The 20,799-nt window shown below is 38.8% G+C and overlaps 1 protein-coding gene across 3 annotated transcripts; it reads right to left on the bottom strand.

Moving 5' to 3' along the window:
- Window positions 1-724: 724 nt before the first annotated feature.
- DUSP11 (dual specificity phosphatase 11) lies at window positions 725-17,816 on the bottom strand. 3 transcript variants are annotated; one of them, XM_064494369.1, is made up of 9 exons: window positions 17,587-17,816; window positions 16,050-16,125; window positions 12,759-12,890; window positions 9,719-9,842; window positions 6,140-6,200; window positions 3,894-3,940; window positions 3,562-3,637; window positions 3,148-3,333; window positions 725-1,210 (listed from the first exon to the last, which is right to left on the bottom strand). In XM_064494369.1, the coding sequence occupies exons 1-9, from the start codon at window positions 17,685-17,687 to the stop codon at window positions 1,012-1,014; spliced, it is 1,002 nt and encodes a 333-aa protein (XP_064350439.1). In that variant the 5' UTR covers window positions 17,688-17,816; the 3' UTR covers window positions 725-1,011. The 3 variants fall into 3 exon arrangements, with proteins under 3 accessions (XP_064350439.1, XP_064350440.1, XP_064350441.1); XM_064494370.1 differs by having other exon boundaries at window positions 725-1,207; XM_064494371.1 differs by lacking the exon at window positions 12,759-12,890.
- Between the last annotated feature and the right edge of the window lie 2,983 nt (window positions 17,817-20,799).

Raw genomic sequence — 20,799 nt, 5'->3', positions numbered from 1 at the left:
TGGCTTCCTCTGCAACTAAAACTAATGAACACCTCCCAAGTGATCCATCTGTGTGTTCCAGAGGTAAACCAGAAGAGACAACCTAGTGAAAGTCAAGGTCAAGGTGCCACTCCACCGTGACAGGCAAGTGGAGACAGATTTCAGCAGGTTGTGTTTGACACAGAAGGAGTAACACAAGGAGCCCTGCGAGTCTTCCCAGATATTCCAAGCTTTAAATGTTGCACCCTATTCTGTTCATCAAGCAACCTTTATAGCCTGTAAAAGTTTTCAGGTTGTCTGAATACTTCTACCAGCTGATAACAATTACCCTGTCCAGTAAATTACCCAGCATTTAGCATTTAGGTTTATCAATCAGTCTCTCTTGCTCAGTTGACAATCAATCCCTAAAAGTTGATCCATTCCTGTCTTAGATGGCATATCTGATAATTCAGTGAAAAGAAGTTGGTCAAATCCCACAACAGAAAGAAAGAAATTATCTAATCACAAAAACACTACAACTAATTACAAATAGTGATTAGGTTCTAAAGAGACTGTCTCCTAGGTAGATTTTAATAGAAATCTTGAACAGTTACAGGGAGAAAAAGGACACCCTTAATCACTGGATCAATAGAACATGACAAAAACCCCAAACATTTCTGCACACACACACCAATAGCACAACTCTAGTCAGAAGGAAATACATGGGAAAAAAAAAGAAGGAAATACAAAGTAAAGGAAAACAGAATTTTAAAAAATAATTTATGAGGGAAGTTCTTTATTACTTTTATTAATTCTAAAATGTCATCTTCCTTTAAAAAAATTTAAAATTGGAACGACAGATTATTTTCTTCACTGTTGTAAATACTGCAAAGTTACCAGCAAAGAGGTGCGTATCACAATTTTCCCTTAAGCATGAATGCCTAAGGGAGCAATAAAATAGATTATAAACCTCGTTTGACCTGATCTTATAAAAAGTCCCTCCAGCTGTCTTCAGTCCTGTGTCTCCAGACAGATCTCCAGGGTAGGTCTGTGTCACTCCGTCCATCCACAGTAGGCCGGGTAGGGTAGTCTGCAGTAACTGCCAGGATACCGTAACCTTCTGTTCTGGGCTGCTGGACTGGCATTTGGCTTTACGTTCCAAGAGTACCGCCTTTGAAAATACTTCTCTCCAGGGGGACCAGGAGGAGGAATATGGCCTCTCTGGTAAATGTTCTGATTCTGTGAAAATCTTCTTAAACAAAACAAAAGTAATGGACTATTCTTAGCTTTAATAAAATATATAAGCTTTATAAAATAATACATAGACACTCTGGTTCTACTGTTTTCTACCTGTGTGATTTTAGCAGGCAAAATTGCTTAATCTTTGGATTTCTTAGTTCTTTATAAAATGGAGCTGATAACAATTCCCATCTTCCTGCGTTGTTCTGAAGGTAAATTTAAGATGATGTATTTAAATTACCCACCACAACACCCTGACACACTGTAGTTTCCCAGAAGTCTTTCCACCTTTCCCTATAGAGATAAATGCCTGCACTATTCTCATCAGATACTTTCCAAGTCTGGAAGAGATGATATGAAACAGAAGCTATTTATTTCTGAAAACAGAAATTTGCTTTCACTTTACAAATAAATACACAGATAAATCAATTATAAAATGTAGAGATTCTAGCCATGGCATGTACAACAAATTTGAAAAATTAAAATTTAATTGTTTCAAAAGCAAGATCAGGAAAATCTAATATGATCATACAAAAGCAAATCTGGAAATCTGACAAGTAAGCATGCCCCCCTCCTCCATCCTACTTAATCTAATTAAACTGGTTCACGCCTCCTTTTGGTGTATTTCTCCCTAGTATCTTTTCTGACTGTTGAATCATAACCTGTTATTTTCACTTATCGTAAGTGAGCTATCAATTTCAATGGCTTTATAAAATTATCACAGTATAGATATAATAATTTACTTGGCTATTTTTCACTGTTAGAAATACAAGCTGCTACCAATTTTTCCACTACTGTAAATCATTCTGGGATTAATGTCTCAGAACATATACCACTGTATCCTGAGCGCCTAGTCCAGTGTCTGATACATAGTAGGGAGTTTGAGAAATGTGCTGAATGATTTAAATGTAGCTTTTCCCATATTTTGAAGGATTTGCTTAGTCTCAACATAGTGTGAGCATGTGAGCTCATACCGTGTATGAGCATGTTTCTGGCTCTGACAGTTATGTTTCAAAGGAGCTATATCAATTTCCAGTGCCACTGGCAACACAAGCACCATCTTTTTAAAATGTTTACATCTTCTAAAAATGCCAGGGGGAGGGTAGAGCTCAGCAGTAGAGCGCGTGATTAGCACGCTCAAGGTCCTGGGTTCAATCCCAGTACCTCTGTTAAAATGAATGAATGAATGAATGAATGAATGAACAAACCTAATTACCTACCCTCCCCCCAAAACAATAAAAATGCCAACATCTTTTTGAAAGTTAAAAGTTTACAATGCAATTTACAACAACAATCCCAAGCTATATATTGATAAAATTTTTACATATAATGTTATTAAAGTTTCCATCTGACTGATGAGAAAATAGAAATTCAGAGATCTTACCCAAGATCACACAGAGGGTGAAGAGCAGAGCCAGGACGCAAATGCAGGTCCAACCTGACAGCCACTACCCTGGGCTGTCTTATCAGAAACAGTTGCTAAATTAACAGGCAAAGAATAGTACCTTGCTAGTTTAACTGTACTGAGCTTTATGTGATTTATGTGTTCAACTCCTTTACACATTTCTCTACTGAAATTTTACTGCTTTCCCTACAATTTGTGTTTACCCTTAAATAACAACCTTCCTTATTCTGAAAACTATACCATTACTATCGTAGCCTAAGAATACGAGCTCACTTCCGGTGAGCGCGTCAGATTGCTGGCTTAGACCAAGCTCAATAATCCATACAAATTTCTAAGTCCTTTTCCCAGTTGCCTCTGAAAAGTCCATATTCTCTGTCCTATACTTGATTTTCCAGCCCTAAATGCAAAATATGTAGCAAATGGTACCTCTTGGTTGATACTGATCAGCAAGGAAACACTAATTCTTCACTATTATCATAATGTATTTGTTTAGTTTATAATATTAATTTCTATTTCAATTCTAGAAACAAGGAAAGCAGAGATACCTTACTGACTGCTGAAAATCCTGGGTCTTGGTGTAGAAATGCCGAGAAGGTGGTGGGTAACCTTGGGTCCAGTGGAGGTTATACCTAGGTCCTTGGTTAACAGACCTGTAAGTGGTGTGGACTGGTCCCATCATATGTGCTGAGTCTTCAAAACCACTTGATCTGGATATACTGGAATCTTGATTCCTCAAAGAGAGTGTTTCCACACAATATTATTGGTTTCCAAATTTAGCAGTCAATTTAGTGACTACATTTTGGCCCATGAAAGTAACAATCCTGTCCTCCCCCCATTCCTATTTGTTCAGGTTTCCCAGAGCAAGTGAACAAACTACAAGAAGAATGGTTACATGCAACTTAAATGATACAAAGCTACATCTCCCTGACCACAGCTACCATGCATAAAATGCAACTTACTTTCTCATGGGACCATTTCGAAGGTCTTCAATGTAGTTTTGTCTTTCTAAGCAATGTCCTCGGCACCTATTGAATACTGAGGAGTGGATGAACTGTTAGAAATAACTGTACAAAAAGCAAACCTCTCCCAGCGAAAGCAGATCAAAGCTGAAATCCACCAACTGATTAGTCAGGCTGTTATATCTCGCTATTTCCAGATACAGAGACTTTTGGTAAAAGGTCAGAACAAATGAATTACAAACTTTCTTTTTTTCCAAAATTTGAGAAATCCATCTACATTTCTACCTTCAAGTTTTATAAAAAGGGAATAATAGTGACACCCTCATACTTACATTCAATTGCATCATCTGGCCTCATGCCTTCTACATCAATCAAGTATCTAACAAAACAACATAATTTGAGTCATTTGTAAATAAAAAGAAAAAAATCAAATTTTTGCAAAAAAGGTCCAATTTTACTTTATAGAGATAAAAAAATCTTAAGAAAATATCAGCACATCTAATCAATGATTTATTAAAGACTGATATACCATGACTACAAAAAGGCTTTATGCCAAGGATGCAAGAATGACTCAACTGTAGAAAGTCTATTAATATAATTATTTATATTCATATAACAATTTAATTAATAAATGAAAGAGAATAAAATACAGTACCAATCTGACAGATGTTTAAAAGGTATCTGATAACTGACAGCAGTCAGCTTTGATCAAAATGCTTTGTAAACTAAACACAAACAGACTCGCAGACTTAGTAAACAATCTTGTGGTTACAGGGGAAAGGGGGGGAACAGATAAATTAAGGAGTTTGAGATTTACAAATGTTAGCCACTATATATAAAAATAGATTTTAAAAAGTTTCTTCTGTATAGCACAGGGAACTATGTTCAATAGCTTGTAATAACCTTTAAAAAAACGAATTTATGTGTGTATATGCATGACTGGGACACTGTGCTGTACAGCAGAAACTGACACATTATAACTGACTGTACTTCAATTTTAAAAAAATGCTTTGTAAACTAAAAAAAAGGAGACAATATGACAGAGTATTCACTGGGAACCAACAAATAAAAGGCAGATTGGGAAAAATATTAACATCATATCTAAAAAACACTATCTAACCAACCACAGGAGAAGCTAGCCATGACCGAGAGCTGCTTCCTCCTCACCCTCATCCTCACCAAGCCCTGACAGTGACGTTGCCTAACTCTCTCTAGAATACATCCACATCCTTCCACCCAAGTGGCTGCCACACCCTGGTCCAAGCCACCTTACACCCGATTTCTACTAAAGTCTCCTAATTCGCTTCCTTACTCCCCGTTTTTTTTCTCCCTGCAGTGTATTCTCCAGTCAGTAGCAAAAAGATAGGTTGAAAATGCAAATTTGATCATGTTCCACAAGCTCATCTTCCACAAAAAAAGTTCAATGGTTTTCTTTAACTCTTAAGATACAGTCTAAAACCTGAAACATAAGCCTGCATGACCCAGCTCCTATCCTCACTTCCGGCTGCGTTTTTAATGACACCCTCACTCCCCCAAAGCCCCGCCTTCCTGGCCAGTTCCATTCACAGCATGTGCTTCCTCTTACAAGGCCCCGTGCTATTCCTTATGCCCAGAGATCTCTCTCCAATGTCCCTATCTGGTAAATACCGACTCCTCCTCCAGATGTCAGATGTCAAACATCCCCCCAAATACCTCTGACCTCTAGGATGAGGTCAAATCCTCCTGATAATATGCACTTCTGACAGGTACCGCATCCCTCTCCTTCTGGGTACTTGTCAGAGTCGTAATTCTATGTGCATTTGTGTGATTCTTGAATATCTATTCCCGCTCTAGACTGTCAGAACTCACAAAGGGCAGGTCAAGTCTTTGCTCACAAATTTCACAAGTCTTCTTGCTAGCACCCAGCACTGTGCTTAAATGTAACAGATGCTCAATACATATTTTCTGAATGAACAAACATAAATTGGTACAGTGTAGCAACAGCCACAAAAAGCATAAGGGTATAAATTCTTTGATTCAGAAGTTCTATTCTGAGTGAAGTTATCTGAGACAATAGCATATATATTCAAAGATGCTCACATAGGAACGTTCATTACTTCAATGTTTTAAAATATTAAAAAATTCCAAACTTTATATTCACTGGTAAGCAAAGGAAACATGCAGCCTTTAAAAAAGAACAAGGCCTCCAAATATTTTTATAGAAAGATGTCCACCATATATTAAATTATAAACCAGAATGTCTAAGTATTACACCATCAAATCACAGACTAGACTATACCATTTTACAGAAGGGCTCTGAGTGTCTTTAAAGTCTTTGAGAGGACTTTAGCATTCATGATGGGGAAGCAGGCATCCTGGAACCAATCCCCTGCAGATTATATTTGTATTTTTTAAGTCTGAAAAAAGTATGTGCTAAATTGTTACTGGTGGTAATATATGAGTAGGGGACAGGATGACTTTTTTCTTCATATATTTCTATATTGATTGCATTTTTTTGTATTCAGCTTACAATAGCTTACATTACTACTGTAAACAAAACAATTTAAACATGATATGCCTCTTGGGGTTGGCAACTCACCTGCAGATGAGGTAGCCAGTCCTGTTCAAACCATGGGTACAGTGGACACCAATAAGTCTGTCTACAAAACAGGCAATATGGAATTAAACGAGTGAAGTGTATACGCTAAAAACAAGTTATATAATTTCCTGAAGAATAGCATTTATTAGTTACCACAACAATACCACTATCTTGAAATGGAAAAACCCTGAAGAAAAATGTTTCTGCAGGAACATACTATAAAGAATTAACGTAAAGCCAAAATTCATTGTCTCTGGGAAACTTTGCACAGCCTCCAATTAGATGCAATGGCATAAAGTAGAGAAGGTCTGGTCAGGCACTAACTGAAACAAACCCATTTGTCTTAATATAGACTGCCCCACAGGAACTGACTTGGCCATAGAAATAAGGAAGTGGGGGAGACAACAGGCTGCAAGAATGCAATTTGTTTTTGAGTGAAACAAATGGATTGCCTTCACTTAAAAATTTTTTTTCTTTCTCTTTATTTTATTCTTTTATTGCTAACTTTTTTTTTTTGGAGGGGAGGAGAATTAATTAGGTTTATTTATTTATTTCTTAATGGAGGTGCTGGGGATTGAACCCAGGACTTCATGCATGCTATGCACACACTCTCCCGCTGAGCTCTACTCTCCCCTGCCTTCACTTTTAATACTTGATATTAAAAAAGAACAAACAGTTTCTGAAATATTCTTAAGTCCCCAAAGCGCTTCCACTCCTTCTCTCGTTTGCTGCCCCTCACACACCACAGGTCTACGTGCCTGTCCAGTTCTCGGGTGAACAGCCCTGTTCTTACTTGGCAGTGGAAAGTAAGACGTGGAGACTAAGCCCAAACGGCACCGCAGGCAAACAGAACAAAGACCAGAATCGAGTCTCAACTTTTCCCAACTACGCCACAGTATTCCTCAGTCCCTCATTAAAAAAAAAAAAAAAATGAGTAAGTAAATAAAAAAGAACATGTAGTTGATTTCTGCAAAATTTATGTCTAGGACTAGATGGTGCCTGGCAGGAAGGCACTACTCATTACTACCTCCCTACTTCTAATCTCTTCTATTTCGACTGCTCCTCCATATGGGAGATGTCATCTTTCTAAAATATAAACTTGACTGGGCTGCTCCCTTCCTTAAGAATCTTCATTTAGCACAGAATGAAGCCCGAAGTTTTAGCACAGCATTTAGACCTCTTTATCAATCTGTCTCTCCAACTGAACTGTAAGTCCAAACCATGACTTAACAAGGACCTACATGAGCCACCTGCCTCCTGTCCCCTGCCAACCTCCCAGATCCCATTTTCTACTGCTCTGACCTCGCTCACTCTCCTGTCCAGCCATACTGGTCTCCTCACTATTCCTCAAACGTGCCAAGCACAGTCGTGCCTCAGGGACTTTGCACCTACTGTTCTCGCTGCTTTAGAACACTCCCTCCCACCTGCAGACCCTCGCAATCCCCTTCCCCCCAGATGCCCAATAGCTTGGTTTCTAACTTTCTTTAAGGCTCTGCTCAAATGACATCTTAATAGAGAAGCCTTCCCTGATCACCTACCACATTCCCTCACCTTTTCAAATTTCACTTATTATCCAAAGCACGTATCACCACTTGACACTCCGTGTATTTACTTATTAATTTCTCTCTCTCCCCAGCTAGAATGTAAAGTACGCAAGGGCAGAACTTTGTCCTGTTCCTACTTCCTAGCACAGTGCCTTCAACTCAGAAGGTGTCATATAAAAACGTGCTGAAAATGAACGTACGAATTCTTTGCCCTTTCCCACTCCCCTCTAGGCAGACCGGAGCTGCCCCTCCGCAGCACAAGCTCAAGCCCTGTGCCTTCTTCCCAAGACCTGGGATGTCCTGTCCTCATTCTGGCAAAATCCTCTTCCCCCAAGCCCAGCTCAACTGCTACCTCCTCGGTCAGGCCTTCCTCGGTCTCGCCTCCAATTTCCTGCTGCACTTAATCCTTTTATTATAATCAACCCACAGATAAACATGTAGTAACACACAGTGACACACAGTTACTACATGTTTATCTTCCTAGATAACTAAGCTTCTAATGAACAGACTACCATTCACCTCTGTCTCCCCGTGTCCTAGCAGCAAACCTCAGAGGCTCACGAGGTTTACTAACTCAGTTTATTTCCTGAGTCACTACCAGTGCTGGGGAGTGGACAGCGTAGCGTCCTCCTCTTCCTTCATCGGTGAGCCTGGCATCTGTGGGAGGGGCTCCAGCAGCGGTAGCCAAAATGGATCATAAGCCAGGTCCCGAGACTGCTATGGCAGGGAGCACAGTGAAGTCAGCCCAGCGCAGGCACAAGACCAACAGGGGGCCAGCCTCGGTACAATGTGGGAACAATCAAGACTTACAGGCGTGTTCTCACGCACTCATAAGGATCTCCTGGCCCTCCCGGAGCAGAGAGAACACTGAGTAACGGTTCCACACAAAGGAGCCTGGAAGAAGCGAGCAGCCTGCAGCTACACCCTAACATCTAAGAAGTAATGTTTCTGCGACTACAGTTAATACAAATCAGATCATCTACCTCCTCTGTAGACACCCTGCTATCCCAGGCCAGACCAAGCCTCCCAAGTTTTAAAAGTACAGGGAAGACCTGTGAATAGGGCTTAAGATATTTAAGAGCTAGTGCCTGCATTAGGCCACCAGGTTACAGTTTGAAAATTTATCTTAAAATTCTAGTCCCTCTCTCACCTCCTATCCCGTATCTTCCCACCTCCACCTCTATCTGCCTCCCCTACTCGCTGTTTTGTGTACATGTATATCATTTTATATACACACAGAATATGCACTATCTATCAGGTTTATTTAATAAAGTGTACACTCCTCAGGCTAAATTTAAAAAGAGGGCAAAATGAGTACTTTGTCCTGTGGATCAGTGGCTTTCCAAAGACAAGATTCCTCCATCTTAAAATATGGCAAATATCACCTTCTTTCTGATAGTTAGATGCCAGAAAAAGGCAAGGGGATCTTTAAAATTCAGAAGCTATTCAGATCTACTTTCAACAGAGTAAGGTAGATCTTGAAGCAGAACAAGAAAACACCAGCCTTTTTAAGTTCTTTGTGCCTGAAGAATAAGAGTTTGTCCTTCCTCATGTGCACCCAAAGTGGGAAAAAAACATCAGAACTATCTTAAATACTTATGATGAAGATTGCACTCCCCTGGTCCACTCCATTTTGTTTTGCTTCTAGGGGTCTGTCTCACTCCACAATTTTGCTTTCTGTTTTCTTTTTTATATACGCTAAAAACTGGAGATTCTTAATTTCCTCTTCTACCTCTCAACTCTAAACCAATAAATAGGACAGAAGAACATTTTTATTTTATTATAAATTTCTTATTCAAATGTTTTAAAAAGAGGTAAGTAAACCAGTTCAGTACATATTTCTCTTTCCAAACCAAATGGTTTGTAACCATAAAAAGGAAAAACACCTAATTCGGTTAGCATCGTATGACATTTCCACCTTAACGTTATCAAACACAACAGGCCTGATGTCAGAAATATCAAAAATATTAAAAATCCCCAACCCCATTCAAAATGTACACCCAAGTTCAAGTAAGGGGAAAAAAGAAAAACTCACCATTATCTTTGTTCTCTTTCAAAAACCCATTAACAGCACATTTGAATTTAAAAATAGTGCCATCATCAGGTATCTGATGCCCAACTGTATAAATTTTTAAATAAGGAACAGTTTCTGGTAAGTCCTAGAAGGCAAAGCATAAAAATGTATATTATTTCATTTGTAGGGAAAGAATAAAAAATTAATTAGAGGAGGCAGAATAACAAACCAAGAGATTATATTAAACTTAATATGTCAGTCATTCTGATAAAAGAGCCATTTTTTTCCAAAGCAGCCTTGCCCAGGAAGTATCACTTGATTTCCATTAAAACTACAGAATGGGCGGTGACTAGGCGCACAGAAGGAAAAGCCGAGTCCATGTAAATGAATGTATGTAAACAGTCCTGCCTAATATCTTACATGCCAAGGGCCATAAAGCAGCTGTGATCTAAGCAGAACACAGTCAGAAGAACTTAGATTTGAACTGGGAAACAGAGCTGGTTGAGAACTGGTATTCCTGGGGTGGGAGAACGTAGATACCAGTAAAACACAGATGAGGTGAAGTGGAAACTCTGCAGTATCATTATGAACCTATGATGTATTTTTTATTAAAAACAAACATATAAACACATTTCCTAGCTCTGACCACTGAAAAAGCCTAGAAGCAGCTGTCATGTCATGTCATGTCAAAAGGACTCAGGAGCCAAACCGAGAAGCTCCAACTGGCCAAAGACAGGGGACTCAGTTAGAAAACTGGCTGTAGTGGAGTTCACAGTGAAATGAAGAAAATTGCTTAAGTAAATAGACAAACAAACATGTAAATAAACAAACAGGTCACTCCTGGAGGACATCTAAGAATCAACACATTATTCTGAAAGCCAACTCATCATTTTTATTCTAAGAAAAGGGGAGGATCATGCCTCCATATAACCGGGCAGCCAAACGGCTGATGAGGGGAACTTTCTCTTGATAGAAACACACTCTGCTAATAAGGGAAAAAGGAACAACAGGATTCACCAGTTTTTGAAGCCCCAAATGAGTTAGTGGATGCAGGTGTCAATCATCAGTGACTGCTAATACCACAGAAAGAGACAATCAAGTCTCCACGGAAGAACACATCCTCTTCTATGAAACTGTGTCCCTCCCCCCAAAAAAATTAAAAATAAAAATTCAAGCTTCATTCTGATCAAGTCTCCAGGTCCAACTACCCATCTACAGGAAATAAAAGCACTGAAGAATATGTTAACAATACATGCAATGCGATCATCGAAATCTAGATGAGGCAAACTACCTGGTTTCTTTAAAAAACGTAATTCAAAGAGGGAAAAAAAGTTAGACAGGCATGAAGGGAAGACAGATCGATTAAGTAAGAGTTCAGAGACCTAACGATCAGAAGCAAAGTACAGACCTTATTTGGATCTAATTCAAAATTCTTAAAAACAATTTTTATGACATTCAGGTGACAACTGCAAATCTGAGTGCTGACTGGATATTTAATATTAAAAATGATATTAAGGAATAAAAATCCTATATTTTACATATACATACCAAAATATATAGGTGTCATTACACAATATCTGGGATCTGCTTCAAAACAATATAGAATAGGGTGAGACAGGCAGGAGTACAGATGAAACACGACAGCCATCAGCTGATAAATATGAAAGCTGGATGAGTTCCTGGATAGACAAGGAACACTCACAGTATTCTGTCTACTTCTGGATACATTTAAAACCTGTGACAATTGTTTAAAAACAAGACGACCCTGTAGGAAACAGTTTGGCATTTTCTCAGAGGTTAAACATAAAACCACCGTATGATCCAACAACTCTACTCTCACCTATACCGCACATCTGAAAGAACCGAGAGCAGGGATTTGAACGAATATTTGCACACCAGTGTTCACAGCAGCATGATTCCCAATAGCCAAAAGGCGGAAACAATCTAAGTGTCAATCATCAGGTGAGTAACAAAATATGGTATATACACAGAATGGAATCTACTGAGCCATAAGAAGGAATGGCATTTTGTTAAATGCTGTAACATGGATGGACCTTGAAAAAATTTTGTTGAATGAAATAAGCCAGACATAGAAGGACACATATTGTATGATTCCACTTACTGGAGGTACCTATTCCAGGTACGTCGCAGAGACAGAAAGCAGAACAGAGGTCACTAAGGGCTGGCGCGAGGGAAATGGGCTTGTTAGCGTTTAACAGAGTTTTTGTTGAGGATGATAAACACTTGTAAATGGTTAAAACGATAAATATTACTCACGTGTATTTTACCACAATTAAAAAAAAGAGGAATAACTGGGTTCAAATTTCAGTTCTTCCTTTTCTGAGTCTCAGTTCCATCATCCATAAACTCAGCAATTCTAACTGTCCATGCGCTGTTAGCGTGATGCAGAGTAAGCACTCAGAGACATCGGTGCTGCCGATACTTCATCAGCAAAGGGCTGCTGTGAGGACTGACTAAGCTAATGGCAAACTGCTATACAAACATTAACAAACATTAGGTGTTACTGTTTTCCAAGGCCATGGAACAGGTCAGAAAAAGGGTAATTCTTTCCCACCAGTTATGTCCCACGTGGGCCAACAGAATCTATGGGTTTCTGTATCATATCAAAAGATATTGGAAAAAGAAAGCACAAAACTCAGAGAACAACTACGGTGCACCGTGACACTTACACATGCTCAGGCAACTGCTTAAAATAAATGCTAACGACATAATGGATGTTCCTTTCTTTCCTTTTAGGCTACTACTATTCTTAACTAAAAGTTTGCTTCCTTTTCAAAATATAGAATAAGGAAGCTTACAGAATTTCCTAAGCATATCCAGAGCCCACTGCTAAATATTATAATTCAGTTCATGTCTTTAATCTCATTTTGAGAGAGCAATTAGATATGTGTAATTAAGGAAACCACTTGCTTCCCTTTTGGAACTATCACCCATGAAAGAAGGCCAGGATTTACCTCAGCAGAAGCTGATAACTACTGAATTACAACGAATTATTACAGTATCAGAAAGAAGGTTCTTTTCAATTAAGGGTTCCCTTTACCTCTGGTTTATAATAGCGGCAAGTATATGTTAAATCAATAATCAGTCCAAGTTCTTCATTCTGTTCTTGGATTTTGTTAAAAAGATCCAAGGGAGAAAAACGTTCTTCTGGAGCAAGGTTCTCTTCAAAACTCTATCAGAGAGAATGAAATAAGAACGAACAAATGTGCTTACAATCCTTTATCACATTGTCCACTTATTTAAGTCCTGTGATGCTAACATATAATGAGATTCAAAGGAAGGTCTCCACTCCTCTGAATTCACAAACTGTATTACAATCCTTTCTTCCCAGAAGTATTAGAGGGAAGAAAATAAGTTCATTTCTGTATAATATTTATTTCTATGTTTGTTTATTTCATGTTGGTCTCCTAACCAGACTGTAAACTCCCAGAAGGCAGGAATCACATCCATTTTGTCCACCACTGTATTGCCAGTTATAAACAAACACTTCTTGAATATCTACATATAGGAAAGATGGCTTTCATTGCTAAATATTCTTCTATGTATTTGGCTTATTTATGCACTCTATTTCATTGATCAGCTTGGTTAAAGTACTAGCAACACACTTTAAAAAAAAATTAATAGGTTAGTTTTTAGAGCAGTTTTAAATTCACAGCAAAACAGCAGAAAGTGCGCAGAGTTCCCACTTAGACCCTCTCTCCTTCCCCCAACACAGCCTTCCCCACTATCAACACTCTGCACCAGTGTGCTTCATTTGTGAGAATTCACGAACACCAACACATCATTATCAAAGGCCACGGTTTACACTGTGAGTCACCCTTTGTGCTGTACACTCTATGCATTTTGATCGATATATAATGACATGTTTCGCCCATATAGTATCATACAAAATAGTTTCACTGCCCTAAAAATCCCATGCTCCCTCAACACTTCTTATAGTTGATACGCAATACTGTGTTCGTTTCAGGTATACAGCAAAGTATATATTTTTCAGATTCTTTTCCATTATAGGTTATTACAAGATACTGAATAGAGTTCCTGTGCTCTATAGGAGGTCCTTGTTGCTTATCTATTTGAGACACATTTAATATGGCTTAAAATCTGGTAGAGCTAGATGATTTACTTCCACTATTATTCTACTTTTTCAGAATTCTACTGGCTGTTTAAGTTTTTCTATATGAGTATTAGAATCAGCCTAACTCAGAAAATTACTTTGAACTATTGTTAAATTTATAAATCAACTTAAGAAGATTTGACAGATTTACAGTGCTGAATCTTCTGCATAATGCTGAAAAAGTTTTGAAGAATAAATTAATTGCAACAGGGCATATGCGGGGGGGGGGTTATAGCTGAGTGAGAGAATGTATGCCTAGAATGCATGAGGTCCTGGGTTCAATCCCTAGTACTTCCATTAAAACAAAATGAATAAACATAATTACCACCCCCCAGAATAAAACAAAACAAACAACAGGGCATACAATTTCTCTAGTTAGTTTCTTGCAGATGTGGAGATGACAGATCAATTATTATCTCCAGCTATCTGAAGAATAACTAAGATAACTAACCTAAGTCACAAACTTTAAATAATTTTAGTTTAGATAACTTAAGTAACGGACAGAAACTAACTGAAGTCACAAGCCCTTTAGGAAACCTTCCTTGACTGACCCTGTCTGTTCTCATTTCTACCTAAATGCCATGGCATTTATTTGACACTTCACATACTCTATTTCACATTCCAGTGTGCTTGAGAAGAGACTGTCAAGTACGGAGGCTGCTTTTCCTTGGGTGACTTCCATAAAACAGCCAGGGAACCAAAGCCACGTGTCACTGCCACACAGTGGTAATTTACCTCAACTCCACTGCATGAACAGGGACCGCACTGGGAGCTACCATACAGCTTTGAAATCACCTTTATGGTGCCGTAAACAAGCCCAATACAGAATAAAATAACGTGAGTATACAGTTCAAAGACAATTTTTATAATGACATCATCAAGGAAAGTGTTGTGGTTTCGTGGAGGAAAGGAAGCTAGAAAAGTCTTCCTGTTTTCTCTCCTGCTCATGTACTTTCAGGCAAGGGTGATAAGCAGGGACCCATGGAGAACCTCAGGAATCCGCTTTTAGAGCTCACGCAGTAGGGACATGAGGAGTCAGGACAACTGCACAGAGAGGAGGAGGAACATAGGAGAAAATTCACAGTAACTGCAAGTGTGGGTTGGGAGTCCATTCATTCATTCAACAAAGATCTGTTAAGTATTTATTATATGTCAAACACTATACTTGGTGTTGGTGGATGTAAATAAGAACCATATGTTAACCTTTATGAAATGACTAATTTTATGTCCAGAGAAGCAGAAGAACTAACACAGTAAGTTAAAAAGGAACCCTGACTTCTGAGTCACAAGTTAAATAAATTCCCAATACACTCACGGTGGGCTTTCCCTGATACTAGTTCGTGCCACGCCGGGCAGTTCAACGAGACATGGAAACTCACTCATCATTTTTATATTTGTCAAATACCTTCCCCATCTATTCCTTTTTCAGTCAAACAGAAACAATTTTCAGTTTCCAGGCTGAAATTCTGACCTTGCTCATCCAGGCTATTTTTTTGGTTGTGATGATGTGAGTGTCTTATTGGCATTTAGTGGGTGGGGGTAATGGATGTTAGACACCTTGCTAAATTCGGAATAGTCCTACAAATATGTCTCACATCTTCAATGACTTTTGAATAACCTAGTCAACATCCATATAACCTAGTCAACATTCAAAAAAACTGTTGGTAATTACCTAAGCCTCAGAACCTAACTGTATTTTACAAATAAACACAAAGCTTTTGTGTGTGTGTGTGGCAGTTTTAATGTACATTAAGTTTTCCAGGATATTAACCACCTTATCAACCTAGTGAAGACTGTACTTTGTTTTATTTGGAAATCTAGTAAGAGCTGTTCACTCTCACGGCAACTCCTGCCACTAACACAATATAATCCACCTAAATCAGTTTGCATTTGCAGTTTTTGCATTTGTGGTACAAGCAACTGATTATCTCTTTATTTCTGGTATAGTCATGCCCAAATATTTACATATTGAAATACATATTACTTTATTATAAATTATTTTATCTATTCTTTATTTATAGTTAGAGCATTACATTGATTTTTTTTCCTTTAAAATTAAGTCATATTTATCTATGAATTTCATTTCAGGATAACAAAGTGGGGTTTTACAAAGTATTTGCTATAAAAAGAAAAAATGGAGCATGAGAGGGTTGAGAACCAGGGTTCTATATGGTGAATTCAGATCTCTGAAAGAATACTGAATTAACTTTTGCTTACCTTTTTCAAAGGAACTTTGAAAGCAATGAAACGAGTCCCAGGCATCCGCTGTCCAACTGGGAGATAGTCTTTCCACCTATTAACACATTTTTTGTTAGCGAATTTTATGGTAGCCTATCTCCCTAAGTAGGATGCAGGCTCCTTGAAAATGGAAATCACAGCTCTTGACAGTAGGTCCCCTCTTCTTTCTGCTTTGCATTTTGCTGCTCCACTTATTCAACAGCCTATACTTCCCTTCGTCCTGTTTCCCCATCTTGAAAACAGATAAAAGGCAACAAGACAGTGCAAAGGTCTCAACCAACAAGGTATTATCTAAAACCAGAGATGGCCAGAACTTCTGTATCCCTCATAAAACCTAGCCCAGTCCTGAATACTAAGGTATCATTAATACATGCATGTTGACCAAAATACTTAAAAATTCAATTCTTTCACTTCACAGTTGATTTTCAGTCCTCATCCAACTAATGCCATCAAACTCAACAGCTAGGAAACTTTAAGTTTATATCTTAAAAGAAAATCTGACAGAAAAGGGATTGTGAACTTCACTTAATGCTAGGAATCACAGTGAAAAGTAATATTGGAACTGACTTCTGTTAGGATGAGTTAGAACAAAGGTTAATTCAGTGTAACAGAAGCATAGAAAGTGAGGACAGAAGTGGCACAAGATGAGGCTAGAGATGCAGAGAGGATTCTAAACTGTGAGGTCTTAAAGCCCAAGAGTTTTTATTTATTATTATTATTCATAAAACAATGTTTTTGAGCGATGTTTATGAGCAATATTCCAACTTGCCTATTAAAAACATTTCTTGGGTGAAGAATGGATTGGAATGAAACAGAAGTAGATATATGGACACTAGTTAGGGCCTAACTGCAATAGACAGGCAAGTTCAGGACTAGGATGCTGATGGACAGTTGACAGATTCAAAAGAAATTTAGGAGATAAAACGAAGCGGACTTAACGGGATGTGAGACGGTGGAAAGGAAGATATCAAGGAATACAAGAGCTCACTGCACATATAAGCAGTCTCAGAATTAATCATTTGAATGTACAGAGGTAGATCTCTCAAGTGACACTGGTTAGAAAGCAACCCTCTGTGATTCCCAAAACACAATAAATCAACTTTTTTCTTGGAAAATTCGGCGGTACCGGTGGGTTTTTCTCCACTCAAACTTAGTTATTACTCACATTTTTCTGTGCCAAAATAACACACCTTGAGGAACTGAAGGGGACTCAATTTTGGTAAATAAGGGGTATCCTCAACACTGACAGTCCCATCTGAAAAAGCAGTCCCTCTGCATTTTACCCAAGGAACAATGGCCAGCGCCTCGCTTTAAAACGATGGGGAGAAATCAGAAAATCTGACTCTCCCTCTAAGCTACCGTGAACCCAGCCGCCAGAGGGTCAATGTCCCCGAGTGCAGGGCGGCCGGGCCAAGCCCGCCGGGGGGAAGAGCGGCAGGCAGAGCGCACGAAAGGTGAAGCCCAGCCCAGGAGCTAAGCGCTCGAAGGGCCACACCCAGGGGCCAAGGCGATTTACCTTTCGGGGATGTGGTTTCCGCCCTTCTTCTTGGCAGAGGAATTTCCAGAAAACTTGCGTGCCTGGTCCCAGGGCCCGCGGGCATGATGCCATTGGCTCATGTGGCCCCCAAGATGCCGCCGACAAAACGCCAAGAGTGCCAAAGTCGCCAGCCCTGAGCCCTCGGCGCCAGCTCAGACCCCCGAACCGGAAGCACCTAGGCAGCAACCCACGCAGCTCCCAGGCCTTCTCGCTACTGCGCGTGCGCCAGGGCCCGTAGAGATGACGTTATCACGCCAGCTGCCCGAGAAACTTGATTAGTAAACAGCACTCTGCCGGCTGCAGTGCCCTCCTTAGCCAGCGGCTGGTGGGTAGCGCAGGTCTGTGAGTTCGTGTGTGTACCCTTCGGAATTCTAGCAGTATAGGACAGGGAAAATGGTCCGTCTCCCAGTTCCTTGCGTGGTTCTTTCAGACATTTTCCAAGAGCCTACATTCACACTTACTGTATCTCGTATATAAATATTTGTACGTAATGCAGATCCTATATTTTATATAAAAGCAGCATACTATACATGTTCTACAATCTATCTTGGATATTGATTTTTTTCTAGTAAATTTCTGCTTATATGCATTCTATTCTTTTAGTGGCTTTGTAGTACCTCACTGGTTATAAGAATCATAATTTATATAATCAGTACAATATTGATGGACTTTGCATTTTTTCGTTTTTTTTTTTTGGTCCTCTGTTACAGATAGGTTGCAATGTGAACATCTTTGTACAGGTATACAACTATACCTAAATTTCTATAAGTAGAATTGCTTGAATGAAGGCGATGCAAACTTAAAATTTTGGAAGATACTGCCTAATTTCCCTCCAAGAATATTATATCAACCTACACTCTCACTTACAGTGAAACTTTTATTAGGTTCCTGTCATGTGCCTGGTATCACACTAGAGGTGGACAGCATGTATTTATGTTTGCAAAAAAAAAAAAAAACTGAGAGAGTTAACAGTGGAGCTTAAGTCTAAGATTGCCACACATTATCAGGCATAGAGATCTGTTAGAAAAAGTATGAATTCTGCCACAAGTAAAACAGCAAAGTACTGCATGTCCTACAGTAGGTCTGATGGTAAAATAGAGTACTAAATTCCAGATTAAACTGCAGATAAATATAATAGCAATTTTTTTGTTAGTTTACCTTTTAGTTTCAAATTTCTGGAAGCATCTTACATACACTGTTACTAATCTTCACAACCATTTGAGAGCTGGGTAAACCAAGGGTCAGGAAGAGCAGAATTACTGAATAAATGAATGAATGAATATGAAAGATCACTGGCTTTAGCATCTTTGGGAGATTCATATTCTAACCAAGTTTAAATCCACAAGCATTTACAATTCTGAAAACTTCCACATAATTAAAAACGGGTCAATATTAGTAAATTGATATTTGGAAAAAGAGACATACGTTAGCACAGCAGTTTGCAAACTCACAATTAGGCACATTCAAATCTGGTGCTAAATCATAAAATATTCTTCTGCAATTAATGAAAAAAATCTAAGGCATATGATGGCCAAAAAGTACAAATGATACAAATATGTATAAGAAATGACAATATCCAAAACGTGATATAACTCTTTCAGAAACTAGAGAAGCTATACTGGTCTTATACTTCCAATTTGCTAAAATATATGAGCGTGGAGTGGGAATAAAATCAGTCATAGTTATAATACAAAAAATCCAAACCTGGGCATAACAGTGTTTCCAGAAAGTATGGAAACTAGTAAAGAATAGGCCTTTGGATGGGAGTGGGGTCAACATGAGGCAAAAGAATTCCTTCATGGGTATGTAGTACACTGGAATGGAAAATATAGGTTCACTGGACAGCTAAGTATTTGATACTAACAAAACCTACCAGTATCTGGTAGGGCTCCAGGTACCATGTAGGGTTTGAAGGATTCCAGTATTTAATTAAATCAAAACTTGCCAATGGGAAGAGTTAGGGAGAGCCTCAGGGGTAGATGGACTAGGTCTGTTACACCAAGACATGTGTCAGTTACCCTGATGGGTACAAAATGCAGGAAGTGGATCTATGGGACGAAACAATACCCTAACTATAAAAATTAGGCTTTAAGTCAGGGCAGGGCTTGATGCTAAGTTCCAAAGTGTTGAACTGGAGCGCTTTAGTTTCTTCCTCCTATACATAAGATTCTTTTAGAGGTTAAGATGATGCTGAGCATCCAAGCTAAAGTTCAATGACTAGAATTAGAGAGAGTGAGTAAGTTGTACAGGCTTGGAACCAGGAAGGGCCTAACTAAGGGTTTGCCTAAATAGAATTAAATGTTTGAATTGAATACTTTAATATGTAAACATTTTACTGCTATCAACATTAGTCTAACCATACTTCTCCCCAATCTCACACCACCTACCCTAACCTGCAGTAGCTATAAATTCCCCTGATTTCCGTGGCAATATACAGAAAAGAGAGACTGATGTGGGTTGCAGGAATTTAGTATATGTTTTTAGCCTCACATTACATACTAGTATCAGGGTAGTGGACCATCTAGAGTATGAAGCTTAGGGGAAAAAATACCTTGGAAAAAACTTAAAAGCTTGAGCCATACCTCTACACGGCAATGAATTTCACAATTTCTTCTCAGATAAATATCATTCCTTGTCACTGAAAAAAACTCATATCTCATAATAGGAAAAACAGGACTGTGAATTAAATATGTGTCTGGAGGTCCCATCTATGAGCTATCTTCTTGGTACTAAGAAAGTCCCCAGACAAATCGACCTGTGCACCCCTGAAAGCTTACCACAAATGAAAATGACTAGGTCCATAGATTTCCTCACTTAAACCAGCTTACTCCACATATAGATCCTTAGAAACTCAGCCATAACTCATGTTGTCACAGTCGCAAGAGTGGTTAGTGAGAAAAGCACTAACCAGGGCAACAAAAATGGAGCAATCCAGGCCAAGTCGGGCTGACAGCCGATATCTGCTCCTTACGCTTGGGTGCACAGTGCAACTCATCACGGTGCCTTTTTCACAGACCCCTTTTTAAGTTTCCCCATAAAAATCCATCAGATTAAGTTAATTCACGATGCTTCAAAATAAACAACTGTCAAGAGAAAAACATGCAATATGTCTTACAATGTCAGATTCCTTGAAAATATGACAAAGACAGAACCGTGTAGAAAAAACCAGAGCATTGAAAAACAATCTGTGTT

The sequence above is a fragment of the Camelus dromedarius genome, chromosome 15 (assembly GCF_036321535.1).
Source record: "Camelus dromedarius isolate mCamDro1 chromosome 15, mCamDro1.pat, whole genome shotgun sequence".
NCBI classification, from domain to species: domain Eukaryota; kingdom Metazoa; phylum Chordata; class Mammalia; order Artiodactyla; family Camelidae; genus Camelus; species Camelus dromedarius.
The sequence above is the reverse complement of the archived record's forward strand: the minus strand, read 5'-3'. Positions and strand labels throughout refer to the sequence as shown.